Genomic DNA, 21,439 nt, shown 5'->3' with positions numbered 1-21,439 from the left:
GGTGACCTTGGGTCAGTCACAGCTCTCGCGGAGCTCTCTCAGCCCCATCCACCTCACAGGGTGATTATTGTTGTGGGGATAATAATGACATACTTTGTAAACTGTTCTGAGTGGGCATTAAGTTGTCCTGAAGGGCAGTATATAAATCGAATGTTATTATTATTATTATTATTATGACCAGCAGACACTGATGGCTTCATCCTCAATGACTAACTCCGATCTATATCTCATTTTCATTTCTATGCCTAGGCTAGAATGAGAACCTGCATCAGAGGGTTGTTGCAAGGACAAAAATGAAAGAGAGAGAATGAGGCAAGTCACTTTCTCTCCCATTGTGAGAAAAGTGGAGTATAAAGGTAGCAAATAAATGAATGAATAAATTGTGCTCTTTAAAAAAATCCTGTCTCCCAGAAAAATGCAAAGGATCTGAGAGAAAGGACCATTTGCATTTTCCTCTCCTGGCCCATTTATTGCTCAGAATATAACCACACGTGGAAACAAACAAGAATATAGCAAAAACAATGACAATGTAATAATTAATATATTATCTATCTATCATCTATCTATTTACTTATTTATACTTCACCTTTCTCACTGAGACTCAAGGAGGATTATACAGTGTAATTTCAATAAACAAAGTAATAGGGTCTATAAATGCAAGCCTGCAAAGGTTTCAAACCAGCAGAAATCTAATACAGAGTTGGAGAAATACTGAAACACAACATAAACAATTCTAACTTTGATACATTAAACAATATTAAACATAGAGCTATCTGGTATGATTGTACCCAAAACAACAGATAGCACACAGTAGCAGTAAAATCTCTCGTCCCTATGTCTTTAATAATGCATCTCTCTGAGACCATGTCCTTATAGTACAGCTCTCCTATCTGAATAAAAAAGCCCTCTTCGTTAGTTCAGTTTTGCATCATTTGCAGAAAGTCTGGAGAATGGGAGCTTTCTTGACCTCTTCAGGTGGGCCATTCCATAAGGTGGGCACAACCACAGAGAATGCACATGTATGGGCCTTGATTTTGCCCATTTGCCAGGTGACACCTGCAGAAGGCCCTGTTCTGATAAGCAAAGCTGTCATAGAGGAACATAGGGAGAGAGGCATAGGGAGATGAAGGCATCTAATCTAATCTAATCTAATCTAATCTAATCTAATCTAATCTAATCTAATCTAATCTAATCTAATCTAATACAAATCAATACAATACAATATATAATGAAAACCAATGCAGAAAATAGAACCCCACTATGATTTGTATCCAAAAATCCTCCCAAACAAACCTAATAACAAACAGATTGCACTCTTCCATGATTATTTCATTTTAATTAATTGAAAACCATTTTATTTTTAAAGTAGAAAGATTTTGGAAGCATTCTTATATTGCATAAGGCAACTACTGGGAATGATAAATAACTTCTTCAATGATTTTTCCTTTTGAGCCATTCCTTGCTGTTCATGTTAGGTTTTAGCACTATAATGTAGCACTTTGGGAAAAAAATGCAACCCAGCAAACTAGCACTGGAAGCTAAGACAGAAAACATCTGCACAGCCACTGTGTATTTCCTTTTGGTGCTCAGGGAGACTGGTATAAAGGACAACCAAACCCAGCAAAACACCAACATGCTGAAAGTGATAAACTTGGCTTCATTGAAACTGTCTGGTAACTTCCTAGCGAGGAAAGCCACAATAAAACTGACAATGACCAGGAAGCCCATGTAGACTAAGCCACAATACAGCCTAGCCATAGACCCCTCATTACATTCCAATATAATTTCTTCAGTCATTGAATGTATGTCAGCATCTGGGAATGGAGGAGAGATTGTCAGTCGCACTGCACACATGCCTATTCCGATAAAGGAGAAGACAATAACAATGGAAATGCCCATTCTTTTCCCCACCCATTTCTTCATTCTAGATCCTGGCTTGGTAGCCATGAATGCAAGAACCACAGTGATGGTTTTGCCCAACACACAAGAAACAGCCGTTGAGAAACCGATGTCTATGGCAACATGGCGAAGGAGACAAGTCACATTTTTAGGTGGACCCATGTATAATAAAGTAGAAAGGAAGCACAGCAGGAGGGAGATGAGAAGTGTGTAGGTGAGGGTCCTGTTATTGGCTTTGACTACAGGAGTATCATTGTGTTTCAAAAATATGCCTAGTACCAGAACCGTGATCAAAGAAAATGAAAATGTTCCAGTGGTTAGACCAATGCCCAAAGGTTCTTCATAGGACAAGAAGGTTATCATTTTGGGGAAACATAAAGTCTGTTCCTTATTTGGATAATAATCATCTTGGCATTTAAAACAGTCAATCATGTCTGGAAAAAAAAACACCTTTGTGAGGCACATTGAGCTAAGACGATGTGACTGGCCAAAGATAACCCCGTGAGCTTATATGGCAGAGTGGGGATTAGAACACGGCTCTCCCATACCCTAGTCTGAAATGCTTACCACTACACATCACTGGCTTTTGTGTGGTGGCTGCTTTTGAACAGTAGCAAGCAGCCAGGCCTGGATGAGTCATGCAAGTCACATGGTACCAAGTCACCTGGTAGTTGCTGATAGTCCTAGCCATAATGAGTCCTCCTTGAAAGGCCAAAACAGCCCTAGAGAGGGCTCTGCCCTTTAGCCTGCCATTCACTGTCAGAAACCAAGGCTTTAAGGCTAGCAATAGTGTGTGGTTGCCTAGCAATGATCATAGAGGTCGTTGGTTCCTTAAAGTTACAGTTGCAGCTTGTATTATTTTGTGGGAGAGGGTATCCCCATTTTATAATACTAAGATTTGAGTCCAGTGGCTCCTTAAAGACCAAAATGATTTGCAGAGTATAACCTTTTGAGAGTCAGCAGCACTCCCTTTGCCAGATACTCCATTTGACTCCATTTGCCAGGAGTCAAATGAACTTTGATTCTCAAAAGTTTATACACTGAAAATCTTTTGTTGGTCTTTAAGGTGTCACTGGACTCAGATCTTGCTCTTTTGCCCCAGACCAACATGGCTACATGCCTGGAAATATCTTCATCTTCTACGCCTGGGGTGCAGAAAGATCTGACTTGTCTCTGTATAGCTCCAATCTCTGGATTTAAATATCCACAGTTTTCGCTATGTTGCCAATTAGATATACTGTTGAGAATCAGATATACTGATGATTGTACATGGTTGCATTTAGTCATGTGCTTCCTGCATTTTATGGTGCCTTGAACTACACAAACTTTCTACATCCGAATAATCCCCTTGATGCATCTGGAGAACTGAGCTCTCAAAGAGGGCATGAAAACTTATGCTGGGATAAAATCTGGCTAGTCACTAAAATGGCTTATTCAATCCTATGACAGAGAACTTTAGTAAAAAAGAAAAACTCAATCCTTCCTGAAGATGTCTTCTAGCTTAAAATGATACCAAAATGTCAGTGTAGTGGATATGCTGCCATTTTTATTGTACTAATTAAATGAATAGTGTACTAGTTAAATGAACTCATTATACTCATTTGTAGGCATGCATGGACATAAACACTCCTCAGCAGGACTGGCAGGTCATCAGAAAAAGATTCCCTTGAGCTCCCCCCTCCCCAAAACACTCACCTCCCAGCCCAAATGTCACTTAACAGCTAATCACATTGCTTGCCTAGATCAACAAGCTCCTTGAGTGACCATGGCTCCAGAATATTGTTCCCCTAGTCCTTTCCCCTTCTTGATAGTCCTACTCTTATGGGATGGCAAACCACATTTCAGCAATCAAAGAAAAAATACATTGAAGCAATAGATCCAAGAATCTCCATATGAACACTGGTTTTGACATACGTGTTTCTCTGGATCACATCCCAATAAATTTGATAGTACTACAGCGCTCACCTTTTTGGCCAGATACCATCCCTTGTAGACATGGTATGCAATCATAGCAGCAGAATGGCTTCCCCTCTTTCTTTTTCTTCCTATAGCCCGGATAGCAGTTGTCATTGCACACAGAAAGGGGCCATGCCTAATCCAGCATAGAAAGAGGAGAATGTTACTCTTCAGATGAATGGCTTTGGAATCCTTAAAGTTTGGGAGAGAACTTTTTGGCAAACAATCAGATCTTGCCACATTCTCAAGCATAATAAGTAGCATTGTTGGGCCTTTATTCTGTGATGAAGGATTGAAGCAAAGATTACCATATCTTCAGAAGGCCACAGCAGAGATATTTATGTGGCTCTATGACTATGAAAAGTAACATAAAGTAATGATCATGGGTTAAGAAACATAAAGATGATAAAACTCATTACACTAGAGAGGACGGTAACATTAAATATATAGAGTAAGTGATTGGTCAGTCTTCAGAGGAAATATTACTAATATTGGAGAAAATCATTATAAAATGGCTCTGTGATGTTTACTTTATAAGTTTATATAGGCAAATCTGGTGGTTTGTTTTCATATGATATATGGTATTTGGGATGGGACTGGAGAGAGAGAGAGAAAGAGACCAGCAGGAAACTTTGTCTGTAGGCCTATAGTGACTTGGTTGTCCTGACAATAGTGCTTTGTTATTTGTGTTAGCTTATGTGTTGTATTGTGTTGTATACTTTTGTATTTAATATTTTTAAAGCAGTTCAAAGTGAGAAAGTTATTCCACAGGCAAGAACTAACCCTCAGCACACACCATTGCATTAAGAACTAGCACACTTCTGAAATTGTCTTTGTCCAAGTCTTACCTGGGTAAACCAGCTGTGCCATATAATGGCATCCTCATTAATGATGAGTGATAGGTTTGAAGGATCTTGAAGCTTGAGATCCACACTTCCAACTTTCACTCTGACAAAGGACTGGTTTGGGAACGTGACCCAATTGATAACGTCAAATCCTGTTATTAATTGCCTGTTTTGGTCAAAAGAAATATTGTCCCCAGCACTGTTGTTAAATGAGACTCGTCTCAGAAAATGATGGAGCTGGATTGAAAGGACATTTTTTTAAAAGGTAAACAGAATCTTTCCCACTGATTTAGAAACATCTGCCCTTTGCAGATGTCATGCTTATTTTGGACCTGAATGAATCCCAAACTTCTCTCATATGATTTGTTTCTTTTACAGTTATTTCAGGAGTCAACTAAATCTCCCCATTATTTTTGACGAAAGGTTTGAGCATGCTGGCAGAACCATACAAAACACACAGATACTGATGGCAAGAACAATATGTCAGCAAGTGCCCATGAGTGGTGATGTATTCCATTCCCAACACATCCACTTCTTGCTGCCTCTTAAATGGGTAAAGGAGAACCCAGAGAGAATAATTTTTTCTGGAATCCCATGATGGCATAAAGCCAACCTGCCAGCTGTAGATCCTTGCAAAGAAATGGGCATTAAATAATTGTTTTAAATGGATTTGCCACACATGTTTCCCCAAGAAATGCCAGTTATAAATTAAATACATTTCAACTCAGATGAGGAAGTCAGGCCAGGGTGCATGGGTGCATTTATGATTAAGCATCAAAATCAATATGTAAAAAGCAAATTGCAATTTTCCAAGATGTGATAAGATTATTTTTAAAAAACCATAAGTAGAGTTTTCTTTTCAGAGGCCACAGGTGCTACGCAGAGGCAGACAACAGCAAACTGCCCATTTGTCTCTTGCCTTGAACACCCTGCAGTGTCACATTAGTTGGCTGAAACTTGACAGCACTTTACACACACATATCTCTATATATATTCACCTTGGATTTGAATGAAACACTAAGAGCCTGGAAAGGTAACATTCCTGGGATGAGAATCAGGAAATTTGACAACTAACATCTGCTCAGTTAATATATGAACTAGCTGTCAAGTTAAAATCTTGAGGCCATTACCTGCCACAACTGCTGATTTTGATGCTTTGTCCTCTCTCCTCCTGTTGCTGTTCTGCTTTGGGGGTTAGAGGAATACATGGCATGTAAAGCATGGGCCACAGCATAAACAGCATTGTAGATGTTGTATCCATGGCCAGTCATCCTTTCAAAGACATGCCCAGGAAGGTTCTCCAGTCTCTCTTCTCCAGTGCAGTTTGTCATGTTCATCTTGCCCACAACAGAATCTGGAACAGCACAGTCAAATGCAGATGACCAGAAGTCCCTAATAAAACCATCTTCCTTGACACCTGAAGGGTTTCTACTCCTCAGAAATTCTTGGAACCCATGCAGTTCATTGGAGTGAATTGCAACTGACAGAGCACCGTGCAAGGCTTGTATATCCCAGATCCTTTTACTGGAAACAGATTCGAACTCCATCTGGGCTGTCAGAATCCACACTTTACCTTTTGGCTTTTGTGAGATGTGTTTGTTTTTTAACCCACTCAACAACCATCTCAAAACTATCATGGAACCACTATCTCCATATAAAATAACTACATTGGCTATGTTGTCCATAAGTGAATCATACAAATCCAACCACCATTTCTCAATTTTTTTTCCAGTTCTTAACAAAATCTAAACTGGAACAGGATTCTATGAAAGCAAAACAGATGCCATTTTGGGAAAATACTGGATACACCGTCTGCACAAACCATTCTGTATTCCCACCAACCACAGCAAAGTATCCAATCCATGTCCACTTGAAATGAAGAAGTAATTGGAGAATCCCCATATACTGGTGAGTTTCAGCTGGGAGCATCTGATAGAAGGGAGGGACTTGAGTATTATCAGTCATCACTGGAGCAGAGCCATACAACAGCTAAAGAGAGATTTTGAAAAGAAAAAAAACAATAATATTAATAATAACAACATATGATTTATATACTGCCCTTCATTGCAACTTAATGCCACACTCAGAGCTGTTTACAAATTCTGTTATTATTATCCTCATGACAATCACCCTGTCAGGTGGGGGAGAACTGGCTTCAAGTGGAGGAGTGGGGAATCAAACATGGTTCTCCAGATTAGAGTCCTGCCTCTCTTAACCACTACACCAAACTATTATATGGGTATGTGGTGGTTGGTTCAGTGTTATCAATATATCTAATTTTTAACATGCCCCCATCTGTGGATTCTTAAATCCAGAGATTAGAGCCATGAACAGATAAGAAAGATGCCCCAAGTTTTCAGGAAAATCTTTTTTAAAAATGGAGGGTTAACCTCCACGTAAAGAAGCAGTGCTTGTAGATTCAAGAAAATATTGCCCTCTGAGATCTCACTGGCCATAGTGGGGGTTACTAGGCAACTACAACAGTATTTCCAGCTTTCAAGAATTAGTTTCTATCTGTTTTGGCCATTGAGGAAGGATTCCTCAATGACCAACTTTGACCATAAAACTTACATGACTTACCCAGACCTGGTGGATTGCTAGTATTCAACAGCAGGCATTGCATGAAAGACAGTGTGTGTGGTTGTTAGATTCAGACTACAACCTGGGAGGTTCAAATTCCCATTCTGGGACCTTGTCATACAACAACCTACATGGTCCTTCCTGAAGATGTTACTGGAATGGTGTTAGATCCACCTGTGAAGAAGTGGTTCTCTCACTGCTTCAATAATGTATGAATTGACGGTTGTTATGTAAAGGAAACAACAAGCACTTCATGACGTGTATGCACATATGAAAATCTGTCACCTGTTTCTGTAAATACAGCTTGAATCCCTCTAGAGATTATCTCCTTCCTTAAACCAATGGATACCAGGATGGATCAAGTTGCAACCTAAAAATGTGTCTCTGCATGTGATCTATCTGCATGTTTGTAAATAAAACAAATACTGCAAGGAAAAAATGTCAAATGTTCTATCTCCTCCAAAGAGAACCGAACCAGGTAATGCTTCCGAAAATGAAAGCGTTATACAAATTCTTTCTCACAAACACATTTTTATTTACAAGCAAACTATTAACAGGAAATTGTTGAAGATTACATGAAATGTTTCCCTCTCTGTTTCCATACTACAAAGTCAAAACTGGGAAGGAAAGGGACAGTGTAAATGCTGTCACGTCACAAATATATCATACCTGTGGAATCTTGTAGATGCCCAAAACATTTGGGATATGATGAGAGAATTCTAAGTCAAGCCCCACAATGATAGCAATGACTTTGTCTTGGATGTCACACTTGTAGTTGGGGAGAAATCTGTTCCTTGTGGAAATAAGTTGCATTGCAGCGAGGTAAGACCACCTTGCATTCAAATAGCCATCATAGATATTGAATCCCAGTGTGAGGTTAGGTAGGAGCTGGAGATTTTCATTTATTTCCTTTATAGCAAAAACCAAGGCCAGGATGTGCTGGTAGTTCTGAGTCATTATTACACTACCAAAAAAGATTGTTACAAACATATTATATATTATATAGAGAGATTATATATTTTATTTGTGAGCTTCCTGGAGCAGGTCTCTAGAGTGTGTGTGTGTGTGTGTGTGTGTGTGTGTGTGTGTGTGTGTGTGTGTGTGTGTGTGTGTGTGTGTGTGTGTGTGTGTGTGCACATGTACAGACACACAGAGACACATACTCCAGAGATCTGCTCCAGGAAGTTCACAAATAAAAATCGTCTCATATAAAACATGAATCCTTTTAATTACTATAACACAATATTTCAGCATGATGCCAGCCTTGTTCAGCATGATGTGCATGCAAATGTGCTGACCTGTTTGAACAGAGACAGCTAGAGGAGTCTTCAGAATGTGATACCAGCAGAGCCATCATATGCAATACTCCCTTTCCAGCCTATTGACTTTGATAGACTTAGGAGGGTGTAGAGCTGTCAACCCCCAGGTGGTGGCTAGAAATCTCCCAGAATTATAACTGATCTCCAGACGACAGAGATCAGTTCGCCTGGGGAAAATAGCTCCTTTGGAGGGTGTACTTGATGGCATTATACCTCTCTGAGATCCCTGCCCTACCCAAACTCAACCGTCTCCAGGCTCCACCCTCAAATCTCCAGGAATTTCCCAACCCAGAGTCGGCAACCCTAGAGGGATGTAACTCTGCCTAAGATTGTACTGCAAATCTTCCGTCTTAATAAGGTATGTCTTTCAGTTGTGTGTACCCATTTTTCTAGCGCACCCCCATTAGAAAGACCTATGGTATAAGTTTACAAGGTCATCAGAAGAGTGGGTGTGATCAAAGAATACTTCCCTGTCTCTCTTTAGAGGTTACCTGGCACCCTTTCATGCCACTTCTTGCATAGAATCCAGTGTTGGTAGGATCAGATTGCATGGTTGGGACACAGAAGTGGGGCAACAGTTGATGTTAAATTTAGAGCCAAGGCTTTCAGGATATCAGATCTGTAATTCAAGCCAATTTGCATTGGATTTCAATCATGCACATTCTATTCAAATATTATACTTCTGAGTAGACCTCTAGGGCCTTTTGCATTCTGGACAGATGTTCAAGGATGCCTGGAGAAGGAAGGTGTCATCTTGCTTCCCTATCACACACAGATCATGCAAACTGGGACGCATCTAGGGTTGCCCGCCTGAAGTTGGCAAATAGCAGGAGATTCACCTGGGGGGACCCTGGCTATGTAATGATATTGTTGGGGACATGATGATGTGACTACCAATGTGACCAGAAGTGACATCACCACATTGCCAGAAATATTATAGCATTTGGCCAAAACTCTCTGGTTTAAGCATAGTTTTTCCACTGAATGCTATGACATCATGATCGACATGCTGATATAACTTCTAGTCATACCAGAAGCTGTCATTGCCTCAGTACACTGGTGATCACCCCCCCCCCCCAACACACACACATACACACACACACTTTTTTCCTATCATTCAGCTAATTGATGGCAGGAAGGGCCAGTGGGGGCAGGTTTCCTGCCAGCGGCCTCATCAAGTGGCAACTCTAGTCACATCATCAGGTGTAAAATAAAATGAAGTGGTTGATGCCTTGAAAAGTTTGATATCAATGAGAATTCAATGGGGAAAAAGCAGGGAAAGTAAGAGAAAAGAAGTGTAACTAAATCTTCAAGACAGAAAAGGAAATCAAATAATCAAACTACTCCAAGTAGCTTTTTCTATAGGGCAAAAGAGTTTCTTTCATGAAGTTAAACCAATATTTTGAGGGTGTAAATCCTAGCACTCAGTTTATCAGACTAGCCAAATCCATGAGACCTCTGTGAAAGATTTACCTCTTACATTCCTGTAAGGCATTTCAAGCACAATTCAATTGCATCTGGCCCCTTTGAGAAGCATCCTAGCAGAAGGGAATAGAGTTTCAGGACTAGAATGAGTCTTAAATCCTGGCGATATAACTTCCATTCTAGTGGGGAAAACCATTACCTGAATTGCTGCATCCCAAGCCCAGCCATATAATTGGTCTACTGGTGAGGCTAACCTATAGAAGGGGGGGGGGGAAGCAATCCTTACATTCTATCTTCAGATAGTATTCCAGCAGGTTGTCTTTCGAAGGGCTGTGGAGTTGTAAGAACCAACATCTGAAAAAGAATGCCTCCAATAATGAGATCTCCTGGTTGGTAATATTTGTGAGAAATAGGAAGTGGGTGCCAGACCTCACATTTAATACCATGAGCCTCAGTCACCATGTGAGGCAGGAGCAGTATAACCACTACCACGAAGGTCACCATACTGAGAACAAATTCTCTCTCTGACAGGTTCGCCAACCTCCCGGAGTGAGTTGGAGATCTCCCAGAATTAAAACTGATCTCCAGACAATATTCTTCAGTTCCCTTGGAGAAAATGGTTCCTTTGGTGGGTGAGCTCTATAGAACTTTACCCCAGGCTCCACCCTCTAATCTCCAGGAATTTCTTAATCTGGAGTTGGCAACCCCACTCTGACTCTTACTTGCATCTATAACACCCTCATTAAAGTATCTGGGATTTCAGTGTCCTGATTTGCTGAAATGCTGGAGGCAGGAACATAATGCATAAAGTGTCAGAAATCAAATTGATATCCTTGCCTATGCTTCTTCCCTACCTTTGTTCTGCACTGGGAGAGGTTATCTTTATACCTTCATTCACCATATTTTTGTATCACTTTTGTTATTGGATGTTGGAGCTCCACAAGGGATCTAGCAACTGGCAAGATAAATTATAGCCCTTTTAGTAATTACAGGAGACTCGGTTCAATGCTATGTACTTTCTATGATATTGCTGCTATTCTACTGAAATCTTCTCTTCTGATTAGGATCAGGATCTGATTGGGGCAGTGCAATGACATCACTTCCAGGAGTAACGTTGTCTTGCCGCCCCAGGAGTGCCATTCCCCCACCTTCCCATTTCCCACTTCCTGATGGCCAGGTGAGTGGTGGGATCCTCAGGTGGTTTCTGGTCTATGGATTCTCTGGGGACACAGTCCACAGTCCACACCTGGTTGCTGGGAAAGTATCCCAGGGTCTGCCTGTAGAACATTCAGAGAGGCCTGTGCCTCAGAAATCTCAGGGCCCAAGAGGGACCCCTCATCATCTGAAGATCTCCCCAGTGGAACGGGGGTGACTCATGACTAGACATGGGCACGAACCAAAAAAAATTAATGAACCAGCGGATTGTGGTTCGGTGCAGACGACGATCCCGAATTAGCGAACTGCAACGAACATCTCCCGTTGCCAAACTGGTTCGTGGTTCATGGAGGTCAAAGTGGAGCGCACCAGTGTTCCCAGTGATACAGGAACGGTGGGTGATGCCGGCAGCTGCCGGGCCTAGTGGGCAGGGGGAGGAGGCGGGGGGTCTGACCGCTCACTGGTAGCACCCCCCATGTACCCGCCTGCCAGGCCAAAGTGGAGAGCCTTGGTATTCCCAGTGAGGGCAGGAACATGGTTGAGGCTGGCGGCCGCTGAGCCTGGCGGGCATGGAGAGGCAGCGATGAGCCTCCTCCCCTTTAGGGGACGGGGGGTCTGGCCACTCACCAGCAGCACCCCCCATGTGCCCACCCACCAGGCCAAAGTGGAACTCGCTGGTATTCCCAGCAAGGGGGGAGGACGCGACATTCGCACAGGGGCAGCCCGATCCCCCAGCTACTGGGTGTCCTCGCCTGAGGCTCCACAGTCCCCCTTTTAAATCCACCCTCCCACAGCCCCACAGTGACCCAAAGACACCCTCCCCAACATTCCCACACCAGCCACTACCCCAGGAGCAGGCTGGCCAGCTGTCCCCCATTGTTCCCTGTAATGGGAACTTTTAAACTCTCTTTCCCAGGGCAATTATGCACAGCCCAGGGGTGCCACAATGGTGGGCACACTCCTGAGTGCGAGCTTGTCCCTGTGAAAGAGCACCTGAACCACAGACACCCTCTTCCAAATTCCCCCACCACCTACAGAGATGGCTGGCCAGCCAGCCCCATTGTTCCCTATGATGGGAACCAACTGCACAACAAAGAATAAAACACACACACTGAATAAAGTTTTTTTAAAAAAATATTTTCTCACTTTCAGGTACAAGTAGGCAAAGCATTGTGACACATTACACCAGCAGTCCCCCACACAGAAAAATAACACAACTCACTTAACATCAGAGAATCACAAAAAGACAATTCCTGTCAAAAACACTTTATTTCTTTAACAGCTATAGGTTACACAGCAGGGGGGCACACCAAAGGGCATGCCAGCACTATCTTACACAAAAATAACACATCTCACTTCACATTAAAGAATCACAAAAACAATTCCTGTCAAAAACACTTTATTTCTTGAACAGCTTTAGGTTGCACAGCAGGGGGGCACACCAAAGGGCATGCCAGTAGTATCTTACAAACACACACACACACACACACACACACACACACAACTTACTTCACATTAAAGAATCACCCAAAATACAATTGCTGTCAAAAACACTATTTCTTTAACTGCTTTAGGTTACACAGTAGGAGGGCACACCAAAAGGCATGAAAGCACTCTACTAGACAAAATAACACAATTCACATCACCGTTTTTGACAGCAATTGTGTTTGGGTGATTCTCTTATGTGGAGTGAGTTGTGTTATTTTTGTGTGGTAGACTGCTTTTATGCCCTGTTGTGCCCTCCTACTGTGTAATCTAAAGCAGTTAAAGAAATAAAGTGTTTTTGACAGCAATTGTGTTTTTGTGATTCTTTAATGTGAAGTGAGATGTGTTATTTTTGTGTAGGGGAATGCTGGACAATTATTGAGTGTAATAATGTATTTTTTAATTTACTTACATTATTTACAGTCTACCTTTCTTACTGAGACTCAAGATGGATTACATAGTGTGAGTTAGTATGGACAATTTCAATGACATTTCAATAAACAATGTAATATGGTCTATTTCAAACCTGCAAGGATTTCAAACCAACAGAAATCTAATATATAGACTTGGAGAAATGCAGAAACAGAGCATAAGTAATTCTAACTCTGATACATTAAACAACTTTAACACAGAACTATCTAGTATGATCATATCCAAAGCCACAGATAGCACACAGTAGCTGTAAAGTCTATCATCCCTCTTTATTGATGCATCCCTCTGAGACCACATCCTGATAGTACAGCTCTGCTATCTGAATAAAAAAGCCTTCCTGAATAACTCAGTTTTGCGGAAAGCCTGGAGAGGGGGAGCTTTCCTGACTTCTTCAGGTAGGCCATTCCATAAGGAGGGCACATCCACAGAGAATGCACATGCATGGGCCTTGATTTTGCCTTTGTGCCAGGTGGCACCTGCAGAAGGTCATGTGCAGATGAGTAAAGCTGCTGGGGAGGATCATAGGGAGAGAGGCCAGACCAAGGCATGTAATGTAATGTAATGTAATGCAATGTTAACCAATGCAACAACAACAAAAAGAATCCCACATTGATTTGTATCCAGAATTCCTCCCAGACAAACCTGATAGTGAATAGTAAATAGATTGTTTCCCTTTGATTAATTCAAAACCATTATATCTTTAAAGTAGAAAGACTTTAGAAGGTTTTGTGGACTGTAAAAAGCAACTACTAGGACTGATAAATAATTTCTTCAATGATTTTTCCTTTTGAGCCATTCCTTGCTGTTCATGTTTGGTTTTAGCACAATGACATAGCACTTGGGGAAAAAAATGCAACCTAGGAAACCAGCACTGGAAGCTAAGACAGAAAGTATCTCCACAGCCACTGTATATTTTCCTTTAGTTGTCAGGTAGGTTGGAAGAAAGGACCACCAAATGCAACAAAAGACCAACATGCTGAAAGTAATAAACTTGGCTTCATTGAAACTGTCTGGTAGCTTCCTAGCAAAGAAAGCCACAATAAAACTGACATTGACCAGAAAGCTCATGTAGACTAAGCCACAATACAGCATAGCCACAGACCCCTCATTACATTCCAGTATAATTTCTTTAGTCATTGAATGCATGTCAGCATCTGGGAATGGAGGAGAGATTGTCAACCATACCGCAGAAATGCCTACTTGAATAAAGGAGCAGAAAATAACAATGGAAATGCCCATTCTTTTCCCCACCCATTTGCTCATTCTAGATCCTGGCTTGGTAGCCATGAATGCAAGAACCACAGTGATGGTTTTGGCCAACACACAAGAAACAGCCGTTGAGAAACCGATGCCTATGGCAACATGGCGAAGGAAACAAGTCACTTTTTTAGGTGGACCCATGTATAATAAAGTAGAAAGGAAGCACAGAAGGAGGGAGGTGAGAAGCGTGTAGGTGAGGGTCCTGTTGTTGGCTTTGACTATAGGAGTATTGTTGTGTTTCAGAAATGTTCCTAGTACCAGAACTGTGATCAAAGAAAATGAAAATGTTCCAGTGGTTAGGCCTATGCCCAAAGGTTCTTCATAGGACAAGAAGGTTATAACTTTGGGGATGCAGGAAATCTTGTCCTCATTTGGATAATAATCAGCTGGGCATTTAAGACAATCAACCATGTCTGAAAAAGAACAACCCATTAAACAACAATCCTTGCATGTTGTTATGCTAAGACTGTATGACTAGCCAAAGGTAACCCAGTGAGCTTATATGACAGAGTGGGGATTAGAACACAGCTCTCCCATACCCTAGTCTGAAATGCTTACCACTACACATCACTGGCTTCTGTGCTTTTGAACAGTAGCAAGCATTGAGGCCTGGATGAGTCATGCAAGTCACATGGTCCAGTGGCTCCTTAAAGACTGACAAGACTTTCAGGGTATAAACTCTGCTCCCTTCGCCAGATACTTTCAGGAGTCAAAGGGAACTTTGATTCTCAAAGTTTATACACGGAAAAGCTTGTTGGTCTTTAAGGTGCTGCTGGACTCAAATCTTGCTGTTCTGCTGTAGATCAACATGGCTACTCACTTGAAAATATCTTCATGGAAGTCATCTTTTAAAATATGTTTCAGGTTTTTCTGAAAACCTGGGGTGTAGAAAGATCTGGCTTGTCTCTCTATGGCTCCAATCCCTGCATTTAAGTATCTATAGATTTGGATATGTTGTCAATTATATACTGTTGAATATATACTGTTGATATACTGGCGATTGTACATGGTTGCATTTAATCATGTGCTTCCTGTATTTTATGGTGCTTTGAACTTAGGTTTGTTGTTGTTCCATACCTCCTACACAAAATTTCTTCATCCAAACAACTTGTTGCATCTGGAGAACCGGGCTCTAGAAGGGGGCATGAATCCTTCTGCAGGAATAAAATCTGGCTAGTCACTAAATGGCTCCTTTTTTTGCTATGACTGAGAACTCCAGTAAAACAGAGAAACTCAACCCGTCCTGAAGATACATCTTCTCTCTTAAAATATTGCCAAAACTTCAATGTAGTGGATATGCTGCCAATTTTATTGTTCTGTGTACTAATTAAATGAATACCTTATTATACTCACCTGTACGCATGCACGCACATAACTGTGTTGGCAAAAACCAACACAGTTCATTAGAAAAAGATTCCCTTGAGACTCGCCCTCCAACACAAAACTACTACTCAGCCCCAGCCTAAATGTCATATGAAAGCTAATCAGATTGCTTGTCTAGATCAACAGGGCCCAGAGGTGACCATGGCTCCAGAATATTGTTACCCCAGTTCTTTTCCCTTCTTCATAGTCCTACTCATATGGGATGGCAAACCATTTTTCAGTTATCAAAGAAAAAAGACATTGAAGCAATAGATCCAAGTTTTGAAATATATATATAGAATCCCAGTTTTGAAATATATATTGCCCTGGCTCGGACACCAATAACTTTGATAGCACTTCAGCTCTTACCTTTTTGTCCAGATACCATCCCTTCTGGACATGGCATGCAATCATAGCAGCAGGATGGCTTCCCCTCTTTCTTTTTCTTCCTATAGCCTGGATAGCAGTTGTCATTGCACACAGAAAGGGGACATGCCTAAACCATTAATGAAATAAGAGAACGTTACTCTTTGGATGAATGGCTTTGGAATCCTTAAAGTTTGGGAGAGAACTTTTAGCAAGCAATTAGATGTTGCTACTTTTGCAAGCATAATAGGTAGCATTGTTGAGTTTTTATTGTGTGATGTTGGTCTAAAGAAAAGATGACCATATTTTCAGAAGGCCACCGCTACTGATTTACATCTCATAGCAGAGATATTTATGTGGCTCTCTGATTGTGATAAGTAATGTAAAGTAATGATCGCTGGTTAAGTAACATAAAGATGATAAAGTCATTCCGCTGAAGACGATGGTAACATTAAATATATAGAGTTTCTATCACAGTCTTCAGAGAAAATGTGGTTCTTACTAATATTGGACAAAATTGTTTTAAAATGCCTGTGTGGTGTTATTTGCCTGTGTGGGGTTATTTCAGAAGGCAAGTCTGGTGCTTTATTTTCATATAGTGTTTGGATTGAGACTGGAGAGAGAGAGAGAGAGAGAGAGAGAGAGAGAGCAGGAATCTTTGTCTGTAGGCTATGGGAGTCCTGATATTTGTTATTTGTGTTAATAATTATTGTACATTTATGTATTTAATATCATTTTTTTTAAGAAATTCAAATTGAGAAAGTGATTCTCAGGAAAGAACTAGCCCTCAGCACACACCATTGCATTAAGAACTAGCACACTTCTGAAAATGTCTTTGTCCAAGTCTTACCTGGTTAAACCAGCTGTGCCATATAATGGCATCCTCATTAATGGTGAGTGATAGGTTTGAAGGATCTTGAAGCTTGAGATCCACACTTCCAACTTTCACTCTGACAAAGGACTGGTTTGGGAATGTGACCCAATTGATAACATCAAATCCTGTTATTAATTGCCTGTTTTTGTCAAAAGAAATATTGTCCCCAGCACTGTTGTTAAATGAGACTCGTCTCAGAAAGTGATGGAGCTGGATTGAAAGGGAAATTTTTTTAAGATAAACTGAATCTTTCCCACTGACTTGGAAACGTCTGCCCTTTATTTCGGGAGTCAACTGCATCTCCCATTATTTTGACAAAATGTTTGAGCATACTAACAGAAACATAAAAAAACACATTGATACTAATGGTGAGAACAATATGTTTCAGTTAGTGTCCACAAGTGGTTATGCGTTCCATTCCCAATACATCAACCTCTTAAATGAATGAGTGAAGAAGAACTCAGGGAGAATCTTTTTTTTCTGGGAGCTCATGGTGACTCTCAGCCAGACTGTCAGTTGTAGACCCTTGCAAATAAATGGGCTTTAAAGTAATTGTTTTAAATGAAATTTGCTGATTTCCCCTCCCATGTATCCCCAAGAAGTTTCCATGCCAATTGCAAATTAGATGTATTTCATTCCAACTCAGATGAGGAAGTCAGGCCAGGGTGTACAGGTGCAACAGAAGCTGCATTTGTGATTAAAAATCAAATTCAATATGCAAAAAAGAAAGTGCAATTATTCACTAATGTGATAAGATTTTTTTAATACATTTTTTGGTTTTAGAATTTGGAAAAAAGAAAAGAGGGAGGCCAAGATTGCTATGCAGAAGGAGGCAAAGGCAAAACACCTTTTGTCTCTTGCCTTGAAAACTCTGCAGTGTAGCTCTGAGTTGGCTGTGACTTAGCATTTTATACACACACATATCCCCCCACCCGATGGGAGCTGATATGGTTGTTTTTCAAACAAATGACACCAACATTGCAGGGAACCTACTGCCACTTGTTCATGAAAGAGTCTCACAAGTTTCAAGTGATTTTGACCAAGGTGTCCAGTTCTACAGGCCCCTGAACTATGCGCCCCGCCATCCTACTTGCTCCATTTTTTCCCATAGAGAAAAAATGCCATGCTTTCTCCAGGCCAGAGAAGCCAATAGCCAAACACACAAGAGCAACCACTGGCCAAGAGCCTCCAAATGCAAACAAAATCAAGAAGCCCAACTGAGCCAATAACAAACAAGAGAATCCAAGCCAAACCAACTTAAGCAAAGAGGCACTGTTGCAAGACAAACTAAACAAATGTCTAACCAGACAATCCAAGCATACCAAATTAAGCAAGGAACATGCCTGCAAGCACAATATAACCTATGGCAAACCATCATGACTGGGCAGACAGTTCTACTCCTCCCGATAACATCTGATCCAAATGCCTGGAAGAACTGCCTCCTCCCATTCCCCTTTCTTTTGCCTAGGAAACATGTTAAATGGAAGAAAACATGCCTGGGAGACTTAAAATGCCAGCCACAGATATTCCCAAATATTTCAGGAAATATTTGGGAGCCAGATACCAGTATTCTGAGATTCGTGAATAACACTTCAGATTCCTGAATATATCCCAAAAATACATATTAGGTATTTTTCATATATCTATGGATTAGGTATTTTTCATATATCTATGGACCAGAAATATCGGAATACACTTCCCTATATAACATTCACCTTAGATTAGAAGAAAGCATTAAAAGCCTGGAAAGGTGATATTCCTAGCCTTGGAATCAGGAAATTTGCCAACTAACACCCGTACAGTTACTATACGAACCAGCTGTTAGATTCAAGTCTTGAGACCATTACCTGCCACAACTGCTGATTTTGATGCTTTGTCCTCTCTCCTCCTGTTGCTGTTCTGCTTTGGGGGTTAGAGGAATACATGGCATGTAAAGCATGGGCCACAGCATAAACAGCATTGTAGATGTTGTAGCCATGGCCAGTCATCCTTTCAAAGACATGCCCGGGAAGGTTCTCCAGTCTCTCTTCTCCAGTGCAGTTCATCATATTCATCTTGCCCACAACAGAATCTGGAACAGCACAGTCAAAGGCAGATGACCAGAAGTCCCTGATAAAACCATCTTCCTTGACACCTGAAGGGTTTCTACTCCTCAGAAATTCTTGGAACCCATGCAGTTCATTGGAGTGAATTGCAACTGATAGAGCACCGTGCAAGGCTTGTATATCCCAGATACTTTTACTGGAAACAGATTTGAACTCCATCTGGGCTGGTAGAATCCACACTTTACCTTTTGGCTTTTGTGAGATGTGTTTGTTTTTTAACCAACTCAACAACCATCTCAAAACTATCACGGAACCACTATCTCCGTGTAAGACAACTACATGGGCTATGTTGCCCATGAGTGAATTGAATATTTCCAACCACCATTCCACAATTTTTTCCCAGTTCTTATTAAAAATTAAACTGGAGAAAAATTCTGTGAAAGCAAAACAGATCCCATGTTGGGAAAATACTGGATACACCATTTGCACAAACCATTCTGGATTCCCACCATTCACAGCAAAGTATCCAATCCATGTCCACTTGAAATGGAGAAGTAATTGGAGAATCCCCATGTACTGGTGAATTTCAGTTGGGACCATCTGATAGAAGGGAGGGACTTCAGTATTATCAGTCATCACTGGAGCAGAGCCATGCAAGAGCTGAAGATAGATTTTTTTAAAAAGAAAAATGAAACTATTATATGTGTATGAGAATCCCTGGTGCAGTGTAATAGATATATCTAACAATCCCATCTGTGGATACTTAAATTAAGAGACTAGAGCCATGAACTGACAAGACAGATGCCCCAGGTTTGCAGAAAAATCTAAAAAAAAATTAAAATGGAGAGTTAACCCCACCCTCCCTTAAAAAAAACAGTGCTTGCAGCTTCAAGAAAAGAAATGTTCTTTCAGGGTCCATTATGCTGGTTAATAGGCAACCACAACAGTATTTCCAACTTTCAAGGCTTGGTTTCTGTCAGTTAAAGGGAAAGGAGCAGAGCCCTTTCCAGGGCTATTTTGGCCTTCGAGGGACTTCCCTGGGCCAGGCCTCTCAGCAACCACTGGGTGACTTGAAGCATACAACTTGCATGATTTACCCAGGCCTGAAGGCTTGCTACTATTCAACAACAGGCATTGCATGAAAAACAGTGTATGTACTGGTTAGAGATTCAGACAGGGATCTGGGAGACCTAAGTTCAAATTCCCATTCTAGGACCTTGTCATGCAACGACCCACATGCTTCCTTCCTGAAGATGTTACTAGAACTGTGTGAGATTGACATGCAAAGAAGTGCATCAATGACGTATGAATAGAGCATTACTTTGTAGACGAAAGAGCATGCATGATCTTTATGCACATATGCAAATCTGTATCACCTTTTTCTGTGAATACAGCCTAAACCGCTCTTGAGGTTATATCCTTCCTTTGACCAAAGCATGGATCAAGTTGCAATCAGGGAATTTGCCTCTGCATGTTCTCTGTCTTCATGTTTATAAATAAAGCAAATACTGCAAGAAAAAAGTCTGCAGTGCTCTATCTCCTCCAAAAGGAACCTAACCAATTAATTCTTTTCAAAATGAAGGAATTGTACAATTTTTTCCACACCCACACATTTTTATTTACAAGCAAACAGTAAATTGTTGAAGATTACCTAAAATGCATCCCTCTCTGTTTCCATACTACCAAGTCACATCAGGAAGGAAAGGAACAGTGTAAACGTTGTCATATCATACGCCCATACATCATACCTGTGGAATCTTGTAGATGCCCAATGTATCTGGGATATGATGAGACAATTCTAAGTCAAGCCCCGCAATGATAGCAATGACTTTGTCTTGGATGTCACACTTGTAGTTGGGGAGAAATCTGTTCCTTGTGGAAATAAGTTGCATTGCAGCGAGGTAAGTCCACCTTGCATTCAAATAGCCATCATAGATATTGAATCCCAGCGTGAGGTTAGGCAGGAGCTGGAGATTTTCATTTATTTCCTTTATAGCAAAAACCAAGGCCAGGATGTGCTGGTAGTTCTGAGTCATTATTACACTACCCAAAAAGATTGTTATTATTTGTCACAAACATATGGTTTTACATGCACACACACAAACATATCACCTCTCCAGAGACCTACTCCAGGAAGTTCACAAATGAAAATCAGCAGTTACCCCCTTCTGAGGGCCAAGCTACAAGTGACAAATTACACTTGAACGGCAAGTGGACTGAGTGGAGGGCAAGTGAACAGGGAGAAATACACTTGCCATTCAAGTGTCATTCGTCACTTGTAGCTTGGCTCTGAGTCAACTAACTTTGATGGACTTAGGAGGGTGTAGGGTGAGGCATAGAGATCTCATGGAATTACAACTGATCTCCTGATTACAGAGTTCAGTTCCCCTGGAGAAAACAGCCGGTTTGCAAGGTGAACTCCATGGCATTATACCT

General features: G+C 41.0%; 2 protein-coding genes across 2 annotated transcripts; both read right to left on the bottom strand.

Annotated features, from left to right (window-relative positions):
- Positions 1–1,431: 1,431 nt before the first annotated feature.
- LOC129339440 (vomeronasal type-2 receptor 26-like) lies at positions 1,432–8,237 on the bottom strand. The gene is made up of 6 exons (XM_054994020.1): positions 7,950–8,237; positions 6,434–6,689; positions 5,831–6,399; positions 4,704–4,937; positions 3,865–3,991; positions 1,432–2,333 (listed from the first exon to the last, which is right to left on the bottom strand). Exons 1-6 carry the CDS (start codon positions 8,235–8,237, stop codon positions 1,432–1,434), a joined length of 2,376 nt encoding a protein of 791 aa, XP_054849995.1.
- A 5,630-nt stretch (positions 8,238–13,867) lies between these two features.
- On the bottom strand, positions 13,868–21,039 carry LOC129339439 (vomeronasal type-2 receptor 26-like). The gene is made up of 5 exons (XM_054994019.1): positions 20,752–21,039; positions 18,806–19,663; positions 16,935–17,168; positions 16,088–16,214; positions 13,868–14,769 (listed from the first exon to the last, which is right to left on the bottom strand). Exons 1-5 carry the CDS (start codon positions 21,037–21,039, stop codon positions 13,868–13,870), a joined length of 2,409 nt encoding a protein of 802 aa, XP_054849994.1.
- Between the last annotated feature and the right edge of the window lie 400 nt (positions 21,040–21,439).

This window comes from Eublepharis macularius, chromosome 12, assembly GCF_028583425.1.
Source record: "Eublepharis macularius isolate TG4126 chromosome 12, MPM_Emac_v1.0, whole genome shotgun sequence".
In the NCBI taxonomy this organism is placed as follows: domain Eukaryota; kingdom Metazoa; phylum Chordata; class Lepidosauria; order Squamata; family Eublepharidae; genus Eublepharis; species Eublepharis macularius.
The sequence above is the reverse complement of the archived record's forward strand: the minus strand, read 5'-3'. Positions and strand labels throughout refer to the sequence as shown.

Coding starts and splice junctions, on each gene's coding strand:
- LOC129339440 (XM_054994020.1), bottom strand. CDS start 8,237: ATGACTCAGAACTACCAGCACATCCTGGCCTTGGTTTTTGCTATAAAG. Junction 6,400..6,433: donor CAGTTTAGATTTTGTTAAGA/ACTGGAAAAAAA, acceptor GGTGGTTGGATT/TGTATGATTCACTTATGGAC. Junction 2,334..3,864: donor GATGGTATCTGGCCAAAAAG/GTGAGCGCTGTA, acceptor TTTTTTTTCCAG/ACATGATTGACTGTTTTAAA.
- LOC129339439 (XM_054994019.1), bottom strand. CDS start 21,039: ATGACTCAGAACTACCAGCACATCCTGGCCTTGGTTTTTGCTATAAAG. Junction 19,664..20,751: donor GCATCTACAAGATTCCACAG/GTATGATGTATG, acceptor ATCTATCTTCAG/CTCTTGCATGGCTCTGCTCC. Junction 14,770..16,087: donor GATGGTATCTGGACAAAAAG/GTAAGAGCTGAA, acceptor GTTCTTTTTCAG/ACATGGTTGATTGTCTTAAA.